The sequence below is a fragment of the Musa acuminata genome, chromosome BXJ3-7 (assembly GCF_036884655.1).
Source record: "Musa acuminata AAA Group cultivar baxijiao chromosome BXJ3-7, Cavendish_Baxijiao_AAA, whole genome shotgun sequence".
Taxonomy (NCBI): Eukaryota; Viridiplantae; Streptophyta; class Magnoliopsida; order Zingiberales; family Musaceae; genus Musa; species Musa acuminata.
In genome coordinates, this window is record NC_088355.1 from 7,996,421 (window position 1) to 8,012,902 (window position 16,482).

Here is a 16,482-nt window from a genome sequence, read left to right on the forward strand (position 1 = left end):
ACAGTATGACACAATGAATCTAACAAGCGCCACACTACCCATATTTTATTGAGTTTAATCATACAACTTACCCATGAGGACCAAAAGTGTCTACCACTCGTGTTACAGTAACAAAAATCATCAACGCCGGATGTCAATACTCCCATTTCTTAATCTCCATACCATCGGGCGCGCTTCCCTCCACCTTCTTCGAGCCAACTTCACCCCAGTTCGTGGACAAGACCGTGCCATTTGATTCAACCTGTTTTCAGGTGCCAAATCAGATGAGCCTATTCCCACCGGAGGTTTAATTTAAAGAAATAACCCTCCCTTCCCGTCCCGTGTACGACAACATCCTATGATCCTAAGAGAAGAGGGGGGCAAGTATGCTCTTAAGAATAACAACTTACAAAGGACTTGCTCATTGCCCTTCTAGTGTCCTCATCAGCATCTCTGTAGATGTCCTGGAAGAATCTGTTCAGTGCTGCATCACCATCCAGCTTCTCATCTTTCTCCTGAGAGAATCAAAACAGGCAGTTAAAAGGACTGGCAAGGATTTCTGATCTTCATGGGATTCTCCAACTCGACACAAATACTACATACACAACAATAAACAAGAAACAGACTAGGCTAAAACAATTAAAGGCATTTGCTAAACTGAAATTGTAGCAACAAACAAATGTCTCATCTGCCAATTATTCGTATACCTCTTTCTTCACTTCAGCTTCCAGCTTATCCCAATCAACTTTTGACTTCGAGGATGGATAAGATGGTCTTTGCTGCATTGTAGCTGCATCTTCAACATTCAATAAGGAGACCGTAAGTAGGATTATCCAGTTATAAATATGAATTATGGGTCATCAATGCCGCACTCATAGTATGCTTCCAAATTTCATAGTACAATTCCCACCCAAAAACAAGCAAGCAAACAAAAGAACGTTCTTAACCTGGCCGTCAATCACCAAAAGCTTTCCTCCCCGTCATTCGGCAAATTAATGCCAAATGTGAAAAGAAAAAAAATGAGCAAAAAAAGATGTCATCATGAAGCAATGCATTGTTGGATAGAAAAAAGAAAAGGAAAAACAGTGCTCGTCTCAAAGATATCTAGTCAGTAAACCAAAAACAAATGAAGACTACTAGACTAATAATCACAGACTCAAAAACGAAAGAGGCAACTGTGGTCCAACAGTAACGAAAACGGTGGAGCCGACTGTGGCAGTGATGAATGGTGGAGACATTGGTAGTTGTGATGGCTGCAGTAATGATGCTATTGGTGGTTACCATGCGGTGGGTAATGGCATGAGATGGTTGTAGATGGTAACTGTGGTGGTAGTTGCAATCATGCAGGATGCAACGACAAATGCTAAGTGGGGGAAGTCACTTCCACAGTGGAGGCAGCCAATGGCAATGGTGGCAGTTATAACGGTGACCACAATGGCAGTGACGGTGATGGTGTAATGGTGAGCGGTGGTTGTCACGTTGATAACACTGTTAGTGGTAATGCAGCTTGCAATGAGTGATGGCAGCAATCGCATAAATGGTGATGGCAACAAGGTGCGGTGAAGGTGGTGGTGGCAGCTAGTGGTCATGCATGCAGCAGCTGCAACATGGGTATTGGGCCAAAGGTTCCCATCAGAATTCCTTTTATGGGAAGCCATAAGGAGGTTCCCACTTCCCCAAAGAAATGACTCTTCAACCTTTTTAATGAAAAAAAAGGTTAAAAACGGATTATCAAATAACCAAAATTTTGAGGAAGTAACTTTGATGACTGGGAATTTACAAAGGGTCTTCTCATCAAGTAAGTCAATTGCACCCTTAGATACACACAAGGAATGCATTCCATAATCACCATGAAAGATGAACTGTCAATTAAAGCTTAAGAGGTTTTTAAGAGGAAAAGAGAAGATAGAAATAAATTGTGAAACAAGGTTATGACAATATGAACACAAACAACCTTATAGCAGGGTGGCATCAACAAACCAATTGCAGCTTAACTAAAAGGTATTTAAAACTAAAGAATGTAGTTGTCATTGCAATGCCATAATAAAGAGTTTGATGACCGTAGGTCGAGTACTGAGTATCAACCATCAAAATTCGCAACAACTAAACAAAATTATGAAAACCCAGATTGAAGAACCTAGAACATCTAAGAAACCCAATTTAAATCCTATTATTACCATAAAAAATTCACACACAATACACGTGAGAGTTCTCTTTTTATGAAATAAGTAACCTAATTTCAGTGCTTAACATGAAAAATGTTGATCATGATGGTCTCTTCTTGCCAACTTCATGAAGGGACAAATTCTTCATGAACAACATCTTAAACTAGTTGCACAACACAAAGTGGAAAGTTGGAGGATGTTAAAGAGTCAACATATTGTCCTATATTTTCAAGGTAGAGTGATCACTAGGACATCAGTAAGAGGATTGTGGGGCATGACCAACCACAATGGAAGCATTAGAAGCAGTCCAAACTTCAGTTTTGGCTTAATAAAAACCCATATGCACAAAGTTATGTGAGATTTTTTTAATCTGATAATTTTAATCATTTGAATAATCAAGATGTCTTAAAAGTAGATTAATTAGTGGCAGTATTTCTTTTACTGAGCTAGTTATTCCACTAACAAAGTTCAACTTAGAGTCCTAATTGATTCAAATTTCAAATTATTCATTTATCAAAAGAATATCATTCTGCAATTAATTTAGTTCTTTGTCAGGTAGGAGTTCTAACTGAACTCGGCTCAAATGCTCATCACATCAATGTATAAGACAAAAACATCTAATTCTACAGTAAAAGGATGCTACAAAGTACAAAGACGCAAGTTTAATAAGATGATAGACCAGAATAGCTTCAGTGTATATAATTGCCTATCACATCAATGTAAAGAAAGTTAAAGCAACCTGGCTTTGGTAGTAACAGGAAACTATTCAAACAAGGTAAATGTCCCTATAACCAACTAGAAAACACCAAAAATATCCTAATGGTTCCAAAACTTACTGTTCAAAAACATGCAAGTAAACATAAGGATTTACCTGAAAATGTAGTTATCTTCTTAGGGACTGCTTTTCCACTGTATTCCAGTGAAGTCCATGTAATGGTTTCTGCTTTTGAAAGTCGGATTTCCACTTTTGTAGACAAAACCTGATATCTGCAATTTGCTGGTACAATCTGCTGATTCACCAAACAAAAACCCCAAACGGGATGCAGATCACAATAAATGGGACCTTTTTCTTGAAAAAAAGTGCATCGACAAGAAGCTCACCATTAACTAAAACAAGAAACTAATCCACAGAAAATGAGATAGCTGACTGGAAAGAATAATTACGCTTTTTTTTTTTTCTTCTACTGGTAACTTCAAAGTCATCTGAGTCACATGTGGCAAGTTAACATGTATTAGAAGTCGTCTCTAGTGTGAAAACTAGAGTCGCATGCCCATTCTGATGAGAGAAATGAAAGTGACAGACCACAGTCTTTCTACAGCCTCAATTTCCACAACTGGAAGTCTTGTTTCCCAACTAGAAAAAAGCAACCCTACTATGGCAGCAAGTGCCACCCTCTTAAGTACATGTCAAATTTTACATGTATAATTAGATATATGAAATAGCTCTCATCGTTGGATATTTGTCATAAACAATCTAATATTTTCACATTTAATACGTCAGCCTATCCATGTGCCTTCGAATTGATATGCCATATCCATAGATGACCAATGAGACAAGTCTACCAGCATTTCGAACATAGAGGAGCAAGATAAACCCACATTAACAAAGAGAGTATTTTCCAACAACTCCTTTAACAGAATAAAAATACAACAGCTATGGAAGAAGATATATTAAGAGAAGCACACCTTTGCAAACAAACGACGTTGGAAATTATATTCTTCTCCGAGGGAATCTATTGTAACACTCAACTGGAAAGATGAAAATAACCATCATGTCAAAATCAAAAAGTTGTGCCAAACAAAGGAAGCATACCAACAGTCACCAAAATTTCATCATCCAAACCTTTCATAGTAGCATGGAATCCAGAAAGAGCACAAATAAAGAGTGAAAAAAATGCAAACAATAATTGACAGATTACTCAATTGAAAAGAAATTCAAGGACAGTTCGGATAAAAGAATGAAATTCATAACGGTTAATAGGGATGAATGATTTTGAACAATAAGGGCTTAGGCAAAAGCACAGAGACTTCTAGACAAGGCAAGTCTACCAAAGTGTCTAAACACAAATTTAGAAATAAAAATATCCACCTCCTTGGTTGTAGGATAAGCTCACACAGGCAATGATTGGAAATATCATTCAAAATTACCTTGTACGGAAAAATCTAGATGGAGGAGAAAACAACAAGCTTGTTATAGGACAATGGTCATTTGAACATCATGTATAAGCCGATAAGACAATGAGACACAACCCCCACAATTAAAAAAATAAATAAATAAATAACCAAAAAGAAAAAGGAAATTGAGAAGATGGAAGAGCATACTGTTTGTTCGCCAAACTCAACGGTTACATTTTCAGCAGGAATACCCTTAGCAAAGATAGTTAAAACCACCTCCGTAGGAGTATTATAGTAATCATGTCTGCATTACAAACATAGCATGCCCGTATATAGTTAATTAAGACAAGGATTGCATAATAAAAGAGAACAAAAATAATTATATGTTCATATTGTCACATTTATTCCTGAAAATAAATGCTTCATCACTATCTCAATTCTCAACTAATATTAGTCATTCCAAAAAGGTAGAATATGGAATTTAGGACACTAAGAACAAGACATGAACATCACATTGCTATTAGAGAAGTGCCTATATGACTTATAAGAAAAGTTTTATTTAAAACTCAAAAATAAACGCAAAAAATAAAACAATAATAACTATTCGACATTGCAAAGACACAAAATAGTATCAACAAAGAATTCAATAAATACATAAAAAGGAAGTACTTTAAAAGACAGAAAATAAAGTTTTCGCTGAACAACAGCAAGTAATGAATTCTGCAGATTGTGTCAAAATTATGAATCTTTCTGTACTGTTCCAAGTCAAACCGATCGAATTGGTATCATACATTGTGGTGTACCATGCATCCCTCATAATGACCAGTGCAAGTCCAAAAGGTCTGGAACAGCCAGCCCAATATAAAAATAGCATCATAATGTGTTTTGGCCTAGATTAGGATTATATAATCAGTAAGAAAACACAATTTTGGATTATATATTGCATGAATAATGATTCAAAACATGTTCAAAACATGTATTACAAATTGTATATGAATAAACATGTAGAGTATTAATAAATCCTAAACATGGCATGATGCATTTTCTAGAAACATATGATGAAAAATCTGATGTCTTACCTTATAATATATCTACTGCCATCAAAATGATCACCTTGAATCCATGGGAAGAAATTCAAGGTTCTGGATATGACTCGAGATTATAATTTTAAAGGAGCATGCAAGAAATTATTCCCACAGCAACTAATACTGTTAAAATGATATACCATTCAAGAAACAACATAGTTAGCAATCATGATATCATTGTCATTGATAACCCATGTTGTGGTAAGCAACTGGGACAAATATAGCTGTGGCAAGAATGGCTATACTGGCTACAGTATAGTGGAATTACAACTATGATCACCATGTTGCCATTGAGTCTTAGATTCTGATGGCCAACCATCACCATTATGTTGTTGGCCAAAAGATGATCTTAAAATTGAACCATATTGCAATTCTGATGGCCAAGATAATCATGAATTGTCAATAACAACAGTTATTCAGTCGAGTTTAGAAAGCGAATTTGAAAAAGATTGCCCTGACGAGTGGAAAATTTTACGCAGAAACTGATCGATTTAGGTGCAAAAGGGTTTTTAGGGTGGGACGGTAGATAAAGTATGGAAAGCCTACTCCACAGTATACCCGAGTATAACGGTAATTTCATTCCAACTGCCTGGCATTGGTAATTGGACTAGGTGATAATACTTGTTCTGAACTTGATTGGACAGAACTGCATAATCCACATGTTGGTCCCTTGCTGGACTGGTAAATTCCAACCCGTACCAGCCAATACATGAGATATTTTGAACTTGATTCAAACAATTTAGTCTAGTCCATCTTCTGGTCAGTGTCTAAGAATGTTTAGATTAAAATTCCAGGTCTTTTACTTGACATTTATGAATAGAGCTACTATTAGATTATGTCAAAGTTCAACAAATAAAGGCAAACCTTGGCACAAAAGGTTAGCATCACAGATTCAAATGGTAAATTCCAACCCGTACCAGCCAATACATGAGATATTTTGAACTTGATTCAAACAATTTAGTCTAGTCCATCTTCTGGTCAGTGTCTAAGAATGTTTAGATTAAAATTCCAGGTCTTTTACTTGACATTTATGAATAGAGCTACTATTAGATTATGTCAAAGTTCAACAAATAAAGGCAAACCTTGGCACAAAAGGTTAGCATCACAGATTCAAATGGTAAATTCCAACCCGTACCAGCCAATACATGAGATATTTTGAACTTGATTCAAACAATTTAGTCTAGTCCATCTTCTGGTCAGTGTCTAAGAATGTTTAGATTAAAATTCCAGCTCTTTTACTTGACATTTATGAATAGAGCTACTATTAGATTATGTTAAAGTTCAACAAATAAAGGCAAACCTAGGCACAAAAGGTTAGCATCACAGATTCAAATGTTGGAGCATGAGAGGTTTATATAAATGGGTAGATGTGATTCTTCCCAGATCCACAAGGACAAGAGCACCATGTAGTGGACAATCTTTTTTTTTTCTGATAAAATTCAACATATCTGCTGCTTTTGCAGGACAGGGGAAACACATAACATCATTCAAGGCTAATTTAATTTGACCACAGTACAGAGGCTAACCAATTACTATCTATATGACTGTACACTATTAATCATGACCTCTACTGTTATGCATACCCTCTTGATGTAATCATGCTAACATATTGGCCACATTAATAGGCAGTCTAACAATCACAGCTACAGAGTTGTGGGTTGAAAAACAACATGAACAAAACTAAGAATACAGCTTTTGAAAACGCAACATAGAATTAATCATGAGAACGAATGATCGAGAAATTCGACAACATCATGCAGGTGGAATGTAGGATTGCAGCAAAAAGAACCAGCAAGTGTCATGTGACACATGCATCAACATATTAACGCTGGTGAAAGTAGAATTTTCCACCTACCTGAATTTTGGTTTATTCGGTGTTTCTTTTGTCTGATTTGGTAGACCATGTGTGGAATGAGAACTGTTCACTTCCTCAATGGTTGTATCTGATGAATGAGACATTGTAGTTGGTGGTGCATTTGGCATCACCTTTTTTGACAAGCTAACTGTTTCCTCTGTGCAAACAAGCATAAATAGAGAAGTAGTTTTTGTTAAAAGGCATCTCAGAATGACAAAGAGAAAGGAGCAACAACATGTAAGCAAACCTATAATATAAAAACTAAAGAGCACCTAGAACTCATAAAGCTTATCTATTTCACTTTTCTTACAGATATATATATATATATATCAAAAACGGCTTACAAAGAGATCGATGAGACAATACAGACATTTTTTTACATGTCATATCATGTATGCAGGATATGAATAAACCTTCTCTAACATCTTGGTATTTAAGTTAAAAGACAACTACCACAAAGAAAGTACCTGCAATCACAACTACAATATAAAAAGTACCTGCAATTCGCTCATCACATTCCTTAATTAATTTGGTGAATCTAGAGTCTCCAGGTGCCAACAGCACACCAGCTTCAAGAGCAGCTTTTGCTGTCTGATACTCTTCTAGCTTGATACAAGCAGTCCTGCCAGTGATATCATATATTGTAATTATCTTTTATAAAATGAACAATGGAAAGTAAAAAATTTCTACAAAATGATCATACAACTTATTACCAGCCCTCAATACAAAACCCAGATATAGCAAACTAACCCAATCAAAATGATATCCACGAAAACTGTATGCCTCACTAGAACACTCACAAACACAACAAACATAAGCTCCCATAATCTTTTTATATTATTAAGCAAAATACAAAGAGACAAAGCGTTCTTTGAATTCCATGCCCTCAGAAATCTAAAAGAAATCATATAATTTATTGACACCTCATAGGAGAAGTATTTGGCTGACCATTCCAAATTAACCATCCATCACCACTATCTAAGTTTAATTCACTGCTTCTAAGAGCATGTTAAAAACAAAATCATGCAACATCTTCTAACAGTATGTTAAGGAACTAATTCTTCATGCCATCGACAAAGACTTGGGAACTTAAAACACCTATAAATCTCATATGTATGTTATTACTAGATATCTTTAGGTGATCCAAAATCATATCATCTAAAGAAAAAGAAAAAAAAAAAACATTACATGAAGTTCGGGGATTTAAACAAAGGGGTGGAAAAGTGGCCAGATTGTCACATGGAATATTTGAAACATTGGTCCAAAAACCATATCACTTCATATAGTCACAAGCTACAGCTCACAGGAACCAATGTGCATCGAATAATTCAATTAATAAAAGAAAGCTATCATAAGAAGATGCAGAACAGAAAATCAACAAGATGTACTGACCCCTTCCGCAAATAGGCTTTGGTCATTGATGGATCAAGCTCTATTGCCTTATTCGCATCTGCAACTGCTTCTGCAAAGTTTATTAAAGTGGGGTTAATAACCTAGCAAGGACATCTCATCGAAATGGAGCACCTCATGATGCATAACATGCAGTCTAATGCGAGAGACAAGTTTATTAGCACCCACTAATATCATATTCAAAATTTGTGAAAAAGACTATGCATAACAATATTTTAATCTAAAATAGGGAAATCAACATCGAGAAACAAGCTATTAATGGTTAAGATGTCCAGGGCCATCTTGATGTTTAAGAGCACCTGTTAGCTGATTGTGAAAATGCAGAACTCCTTTCATCAAACAACATTCCATGATATATTCCTCCTCCTTCAAAATCTAGTAACAGTAGGCTTTGAGTTTTATAAGCATCAAATGAGTCAACACTGAACCTGAGATTTAAGTACTTCTAACTATTGCCTTTACTCAAACAATGTTGCTAGATGCAATTGAATGCAAATGTTTGTTTTTATGTATTTTTAAAAGCCAGTGTCGGATGTAAATGTCCACCAGATTCTCATGGGTTACCACATTCAAAAAAAGATGTGAGCAAATATCTCTAAACCAGCCAACCAGAAGGCATGCAGTGTCAAGCAACGAGATCCTAGGCCAACATAAATTTAAGTCTTATCCGTTCTTTTCAGGCACATGAAGATCACACAAAAACAAAACAAAAAAAAACCAATGTTTCTCTTAGCATTTATATTTCAATTTTGTGTGTTGCAACATACTCTCACCTTAACTTTTCAGAACCACAACTGCATAATTCAAGACAATAACCTTTAGGCCTGCCATAAATCAAAGTATACTTGCTTCCATATCCAAGTAGCATTTTTCGAGCAACTTGGCTTCTAAAAATAAAAAATAAAATAAATTACAAAGTCAAAGCCTCCTTTATTTCACTAGCCATTGCTTGAAAGGGAGATCATTTATCCAAATCAATTTTAGCAAGTGGTTTCAGGCACAAAAAGTGTACGACTACTCATCAGTAACTAGAAGTCGAATTTATTGGCCGCTCCCATTAATTGTCAGTTTCCCTAATCTTTAGTCGATTCATCATCTATTTGCCCTAACAGTTCACAATCTATACCGAACTTATCGCACGACAATAAACAGAAGAAAGAAAAGCTTGAGAGCGTCGGACTGGGGAGACGCAAGGTAGACACGTTACCGGTGAAGCTCTCGAGCTTGATGTTGGCCTGAGCGCGGTCGGCGTAGAGATCGGCGTTCTTGGGGTCGACATCGAGAGCCTGCGTGTAGAGATCGACGGCCAGATCGAAGTTGTCGTCGACGAAGGCCTCCTTCGCCCTCATCTCAAGATCCGTCGCCATGGATCGTTGGGGAGATGGAGATTGGCAGAAAGCGACAAGCAAGCGAGGAATCGGAGAGAACGGAAAAGGGGCGAAATGGTGGGGGTGCGGCGGAAGATACCCAGGCGGCTAAAGAATTATAGAGACTTCCAGGTGACGGTTTCGGACTTGGACTTGGATCTCAACCCAGCCCGACCCGAAATGAAGAACTTGGATATCGAGGCGGCTAAAGAATTCTAGAGACTTCTTCCCGGTGACGGTTTCGGACTTGGATCTCAATTCAGCCCGACCCGATATGAAGAACTTGGGCCATCGGATCGAGGCCGCGTTGTTGGGCTTTTCCGCCATCTGTGGCCTTCTTTTATCTACTCGGGTCGATCGCAGCCGTCCATTTGGGTGTCGTTCCAAAGTATGATTTGATGTAATTTTTCTTTTTAGAGCACTTAATGCAATCATCACATCCCCATTATGCATATGCTGCATCATGTTGAGCACAATTATAAATGCTCGACATGATAACGCATCCATCACACGAAACTACAAAAATATTTAAAGCTTCCAAATGGGACAATGCAATCTCTATTTGTGTGTCATTTATCCACCCAAGATAATGAAGCATCTAACATATATAGAAAAAGCATGGAAAGCGTTTGAGATAACTAATTTATTTCTTTGTGTACGATGGATGTATCAACCTAACTAATTAATTATCTTCTGATATAAATAATAACTATAGAGATTTCGAGACACATATTGTGTGCTATGAGAATAACAAGTGCTTGCCCAGAAACATAATAGTCATTATTTTTAGACAACTATAGCTCTGATATGTGCCATTAAGTGAGCATATGTGACATTAATTGATATCTAAAGAGAACATTCCATTATTAAACCAATGATTATAATATTATTATTATATAAAATAATTTTTGCGTGTATATTTTCATGCCAAATTAACAAATATAGAAGATCTTATATGTTTTAGATGCCCACCAGTGTTGTTTCGATTTGCTAGTAATTCTAACTAAAATATAAGATCTTCATCGACCTTTTAAATAGACGACAACATGATATATATATATATATATATATATATATATATATATATATAAAGATCTAATAGATTATCGACTAGGATAATTAAAAATTTTAAAAATCTATCAAAAAATATTATTATATTGACTAATTGATTTCTGCCTCCCTCTCTCGAACTCCCAAACATTGAGTATAAGTCATTCATAACAAAGGATGAAGAAAGAGGGGTGCAAACGCTCTTAGTAGAAAATTTTATTATCTTGGTTTTCCCAAGATCATCTCTGTCACGTCTTTAACTTAATCTATGACTGTGAAGTGTTATTATTTTTAAAAAATTTATCATTTATTAAATTTATTATTGATCTAAAGAATACAAAATATTAATATAAACCTAAAAATTTGTAGCATCACATTGTACACTTAGAACGAAGGAAGTAAAGAACAACATATTCATGCCTTGTAAATGAGAATCCTTTATTCTGCTTGATTCTTTCTATCTCATGTTATTTTATCTCTCGATTTGTATTTAGAATAATTGTTATTATATTCATTGTTATATTAATCAGCCATGAACCTAATTTTTTCTTCATGTGTATTTTCTTGATCGACTTAATATTGAATGTGTTAATGTGATAATTGACATGTTAACTTAAGTAAGATAGTATGATGACATCTCACCACTCACTTAGGCCTCCTTCAAGCTTTCCAAAATGTGTGATCTATCACACATGAGTTCTTTACTATTAATCTATGATTTATAATTTGTAATTTATTTTATTATAATATTTTTTCTTTTCATATACTTCTTTAAGACTAATTTCAAATAGTGTATTATTATGCCACAACCAATGTGCTTACTAGATTGTGACACTTCATTGAAGCAACCCTCTATTACCGTCATAAGATTTAGTAATGTTATACCTACTATGAAATTTAGGCATTAAACTTTAGTCATCTTAGGATGGTCATAGGCATTCATAGTCCATATATAAGCTATTATGTAAGTATCAAATTCTTCAATTCAATGATTCCCCTTACGTATTTAAACTTTTGAATAAATCTTTTGATTATCAATCAACACATCATCATCACTTGCATTGATCATTATCAAATTAAATTATAATATCAAGTCATGTATTGAACTCAACCATATCAATCTTTTTATGCAAACATATTCTTCCTAATATATTTGTCCTTGTAATGCCTTTCACATGAAGAGATTGGTCATTTATATGAATGTTAATTTCGAACAATCATTCCTTTAAGCGACTATATTCTCTATGTATAGATTGCCCTCCATATAGTTTTATTGGATCTCCAACATTGTATATCAAATATATTTTAATATGATCTCCAACATTATATGTGTTTATATAGCATACATCATAAACTTAAATTGTTAGTTTTAACTCATATGATACCTTCATGCAGGGCACACTTGCCATATTCATCCTCAAATTGTCATCCTTCGTATAACCAAATGATGTCATAACCTTGGGTGCTACTCTAAAACCCCATTCAGTTCTATACCATTTGTAGATTCTAAAATATTGATATTTTGACCATATACTCACGATTTTAGTAAGTTACAAGAGTTGCGATAATAAGCTATAACAATCATAATATCGAATTGATATTATTTTAAATAAATGAGAATAGACACCAATGATCTAATTAGTCTCGAATTGATTCCACTTGATTTTTTTTAGTATTATTTTACTTGAGGATTCATAATTCTCCTAAAGGAGAAACCTTTCGGAAGTGAAATAAAATTTGCATCATGTATATCTTATCCCTTTCATGTAAATGATTATGCACTTATTTGACAAAACCTCTCCTGCAATCAAGTAAGTTTAGCATGAAGATTTATGTACAAAGATTATTTTATATATTATTATTCTCTTAATTATTGGTCTAACGAGAGAATATTCTATTTAGATCTTTATTAATATGTCATGTCGAGTAAATGATAATTAGACTGCACCTATCGAGTCGCGACTAATAAAAAATAATGGTCAAAAATATTAAAATATATAATTTTAAAATAAATATATAAATATTTGATTGTCAAATAAAAGTAAATATATATTTATAGATAATTTTTATCCAAATTGCAATGGATTAATTTTCTAACTAATATAGAATCTTAGGATTTCTTAACGACTTAGTGATATAGAAACGATTCCAATCTAACAAATTAGAAAATCAATTCTTTTATCGATATTTTCACAGAAATAAATTCTCATTATATAAAAAAAAATCAACTTACAAATATGATTTTAAGTATGTTTGTTTATTTTTGCATCCTCACATGCTGACATTTTATTAAACAAATCCAGATTAAAAATAATATTGATAAAAGCCAGGAAAATAATTATTTGTCTCAAACGTACATTATAATTGCTCTTATGATCTCACCGCTTGGTCGCCACGTGTCACTCACGAATTGGCTGGAAAATAGTCACATGTTTGTGTGCTACAGGTGGGCTCGAGCTGGGCCACATTGTGGGCCTTTGCCATCCAATAGTATCCGTACGCAAGACGCGTACACGTCGTATCTCACTCACGGTATAAAAGGCTCCCGCGGCGGACGCGTTCGAGGCTAGGGTTTTGTTGAGGGCACCTCCGATGGTAACCGCTGCCGCCTCCTCTCCTCCCCTTCCTGCTTCTCCGTCAATCCCTGTCGAAACCCAACCTAAACCGTAGAGTGTTTGTTCCTCCTCCCAATTTTGCAGGGGAAGGGAACCGGGAGCTTCGGGAAGCGGAGGAACAAGACCCACACTCTCTGCGTCCGCTGCGGCCGCCGCAGCTTCCACCTCCAGAAAAGCCGATGCGGCGCTTGCGGCTACCCTTCCAGCAGGATCCGCAAATGTTCATGATCTACCCCGTCGATCTCTGTCCTTCATGTGATTTTTTTGGAATTTTATCTCTTATGATGAATTTTGGTTCGCTTGGATTAGACAACTGGAGTGTCAAGGCTATCCGTAGAAAGACGACGGGAACTGGGAGGATGAGGTACCTCCGCCACGTGCCACGCCGTTTCAAGAACAACTTCCGCGAAGGTTGTCTCCTGAATCCTGTTAGAATCTCTTCTTTATTAGGTTTCGTCTTGCAATTTGTTAAGGATTTCTGTTCCTTGTTGCCTTTAGGTACGCAAGCAGCCCCAAGGAAGAAGTCCGTGGCTGCGGCGTAGCTGTAGTATGCGGAAGGAGAGATTGGTATTGTGCTTCTACCGTGAACAATTTTGGATGCTTTCGGATGGATTTTATATGTTTAATTTTTATGGAATTCCACTGGGAACTTTGCATTATGAAACTTCAAGAATGTCTTGGCATCTATATAGTGTGACATAAATCTAGATGAACCTAATGCTCTGATTCAACTTTCAATCTGTACAGTATTCTGGTAGTTCAATAGTCTGCTCTCTAAATGCTTGAGTTTTGATATGCAATGTTGTACTAGTTGAGCATCATCCCTTAATGTGTGTGCTCTCAAAACACTTATCATGGAGCTTCTTTTGTGTCCAAGAGTCTTAGAGTTGGACTCTGGTAGGGGTAGTCAAACCCTGTGTTTAGACCAGAAAATTGATCTAGTTTAGTCAAGGGTCCAGCCTCTGGGGGTTTAAATAGTGCGGCTCCACAACAGTTCATGATGTCGGCAGATGTACTGACTGTCTAACTTGGTTAGTAGTATTGTAAGAGCAATTTATTTTTCTTCCTATCTCTGAGGAGCAGGTAGTTGCTGTATTCTATGCATGGTCAAGTGCTTACGAGTCGGTGGTTGATGTCTAGGGCACAATGGTCAATGTAATACTCGTATATTTTCTGATCTTGGATCTAGGAACATGGCTGGCTCCATACACTTCTACTGAATTTCAACAAATATGAGCTTATTACTTTGTGGGATTGATCAGTCCATGCTATTTTGTTCATGCAGCCAAATTTTATTTATAATAGGACTGGTTAGGGTTTTTTTTAAGAAATGACCACTATACATGAATTGATTCTTTGATTCTTGACCAACGAATGGATTTTCAGTTAGATTGAAGGTTTCTATTTTCGAGCTTAGATGCCACATGAAGGACAGATGGATGACCGAGTTAATTATCTGAACTAGTATCTATACGAGTAAAATATGTCAAGCGAGTGCAACACCATCAGAAGTAAAATATGTCCATATTAACATGAGTCAACAGTGATTTTAGATTGTTGACATGATGATTGCTTTCAAGAGGTTATGGCTTGCAACATTCAAGTGGTAGCCTAAGATCAGTACTATAAATTTAATGGATCTACATTTGGGCTCTATTGAAAAGGTTATGAATTTCAAATGAGATTAAAACTAATTAAATAGACATCCTTGTCATCCTAGCAAGGTGAAATTTATTGTCTACTGCTTGTTTCTGTAATTTGTTAGTTTATGTACCTTCAGTTTCAAGTGCATGCACAAGGGGTGCAACAACAGGGCCTCACTGTAACTATCATTAATGAAGATTATAATTTAAAAGGGTACATTAGATCAGTGTTCTGCAGAAGGGCTACTTAGAAACAGCAGTTGTTTCGCTAGCAAAATTAGAATTTACTACATGCCCAGATTTCAAGCATCAATATTGCATCAAATTTAGGATAGGTTGGGGAATTATGCAAAGGTTAAGATGGATAACAGTGTCTTACGTGACATTAATGAAGCATATGAAACCCCCATCGATTTTCTCAGGTCCTGACATGTAGATCATATGGTACCTTGATGTAGCATGCATAATAGTACTTACATATAGGAATAATCTGTTATCCTCTTGTGATGGTTATGGACTTGATAACTAGTTATTGCAGAACCTTGATAGATAGATAAGATTGCAGAAGAGTGATCACTGAGAAATTAGATGTGCCGATATTTGATTAGGAAGTCCATGAAGGTTCTGAAACCCTATTGAATATTTGATTGCGGAAACGATTGATTGCAAATTGTTCATTACTTTCTATGAATATATATTTGTCTATGGAATGTAGCTGAGGGTTTTTTTCACGTTCCTGTAACTTGTACAAGGTGATGTAGATTCTGATGATGATGAAAGAACTTGTCTGCCAGCCATGACTTCTTCTCTTTAAAATCTTTTGGATTTGCGTATCGATTCTTCGTTCTTCATATTTGAATATCGATCATGGCGCATATAAATCTCTCTGCCCGTTTGATTCAATTTTGGCATGGTTCTAATGCTCGTCTATTTCAGATCAAGATTCGAGTCTTTGAGTAGGTTCTTCCTAAGCTACTCCGTTCCATCCGAAATATATGGAACTGCTTGTGGTCACTCTCGTGCCCAATGTGCTCATCGATTCCGTGTCGTCTTCGTTAAGTGCTTGTTTCGATCCTGTTTACCATGTGTGCACGCACGTAACTCTCGAGTTTGGTATGGGCTGACCGCTAATTTGTGTTCGCCGGCTCTCATGCTTTGTTTTAAGGTCTATATCTGCGGATCAGGACCCCGATCCCGC

At 35.9% G+C, this 16,482-nt stretch overlaps 2 protein-coding genes across 3 annotated transcripts; one reads left to right on the forward strand and one right to left on the reverse strand.

Moving 5' to 3' along the window:
* Positions 1-14: 14 nt before the first annotated feature.
* LOC135643135 (protein SGT1 homolog) lies at positions 15-10,082 on the reverse strand. 2 transcript variants are annotated; one of them, XM_065159751.1, is made up of 10 exons: positions 9,817-10,082; positions 8,592-8,661; positions 7,697-7,821; positions 7,200-7,356; positions 4,467-4,563; positions 3,831-3,893; positions 3,016-3,151; positions 687-769; positions 390-494; positions 15-241 (listed from the first exon to the last, which is right to left on the reverse strand). In XM_065159751.1, the coding sequence occupies exons 1-10, from the start codon at positions 9,974-9,976 to the stop codon at positions 134-136; spliced, it is 1,104 nt and encodes a 367-aa protein (XP_065015823.1). In that variant the 5' UTR covers positions 9,977-10,082; the 3' UTR covers positions 15-133. The 2 variants fall into 2 exon arrangements, with proteins under 2 accessions (XP_065015823.1, XP_065015822.1); XM_065159750.1 differs by having other exon boundaries at positions 687-775.
* A 3,486-nt stretch (positions 10,083-13,568) lies between these two features.
* LOC103991356 (large ribosomal subunit protein eL37z) lies at positions 13,569-14,379 on the forward strand. The gene is made up of 4 exons (XM_009410780.3): positions 13,569-13,621; positions 13,726-13,861; positions 13,951-14,052; positions 14,140-14,379. Exons 1-4 carry the CDS (start codon positions 13,619-13,621, stop codon positions 14,181-14,183), a joined length of 285 nt encoding a protein of 94 aa, XP_009409055.2. The 5' UTR covers positions 13,569-13,618; the 3' UTR covers positions 14,184-14,379.
* Positions 14,380-16,482: the final 2,103 nt, after the last annotated feature.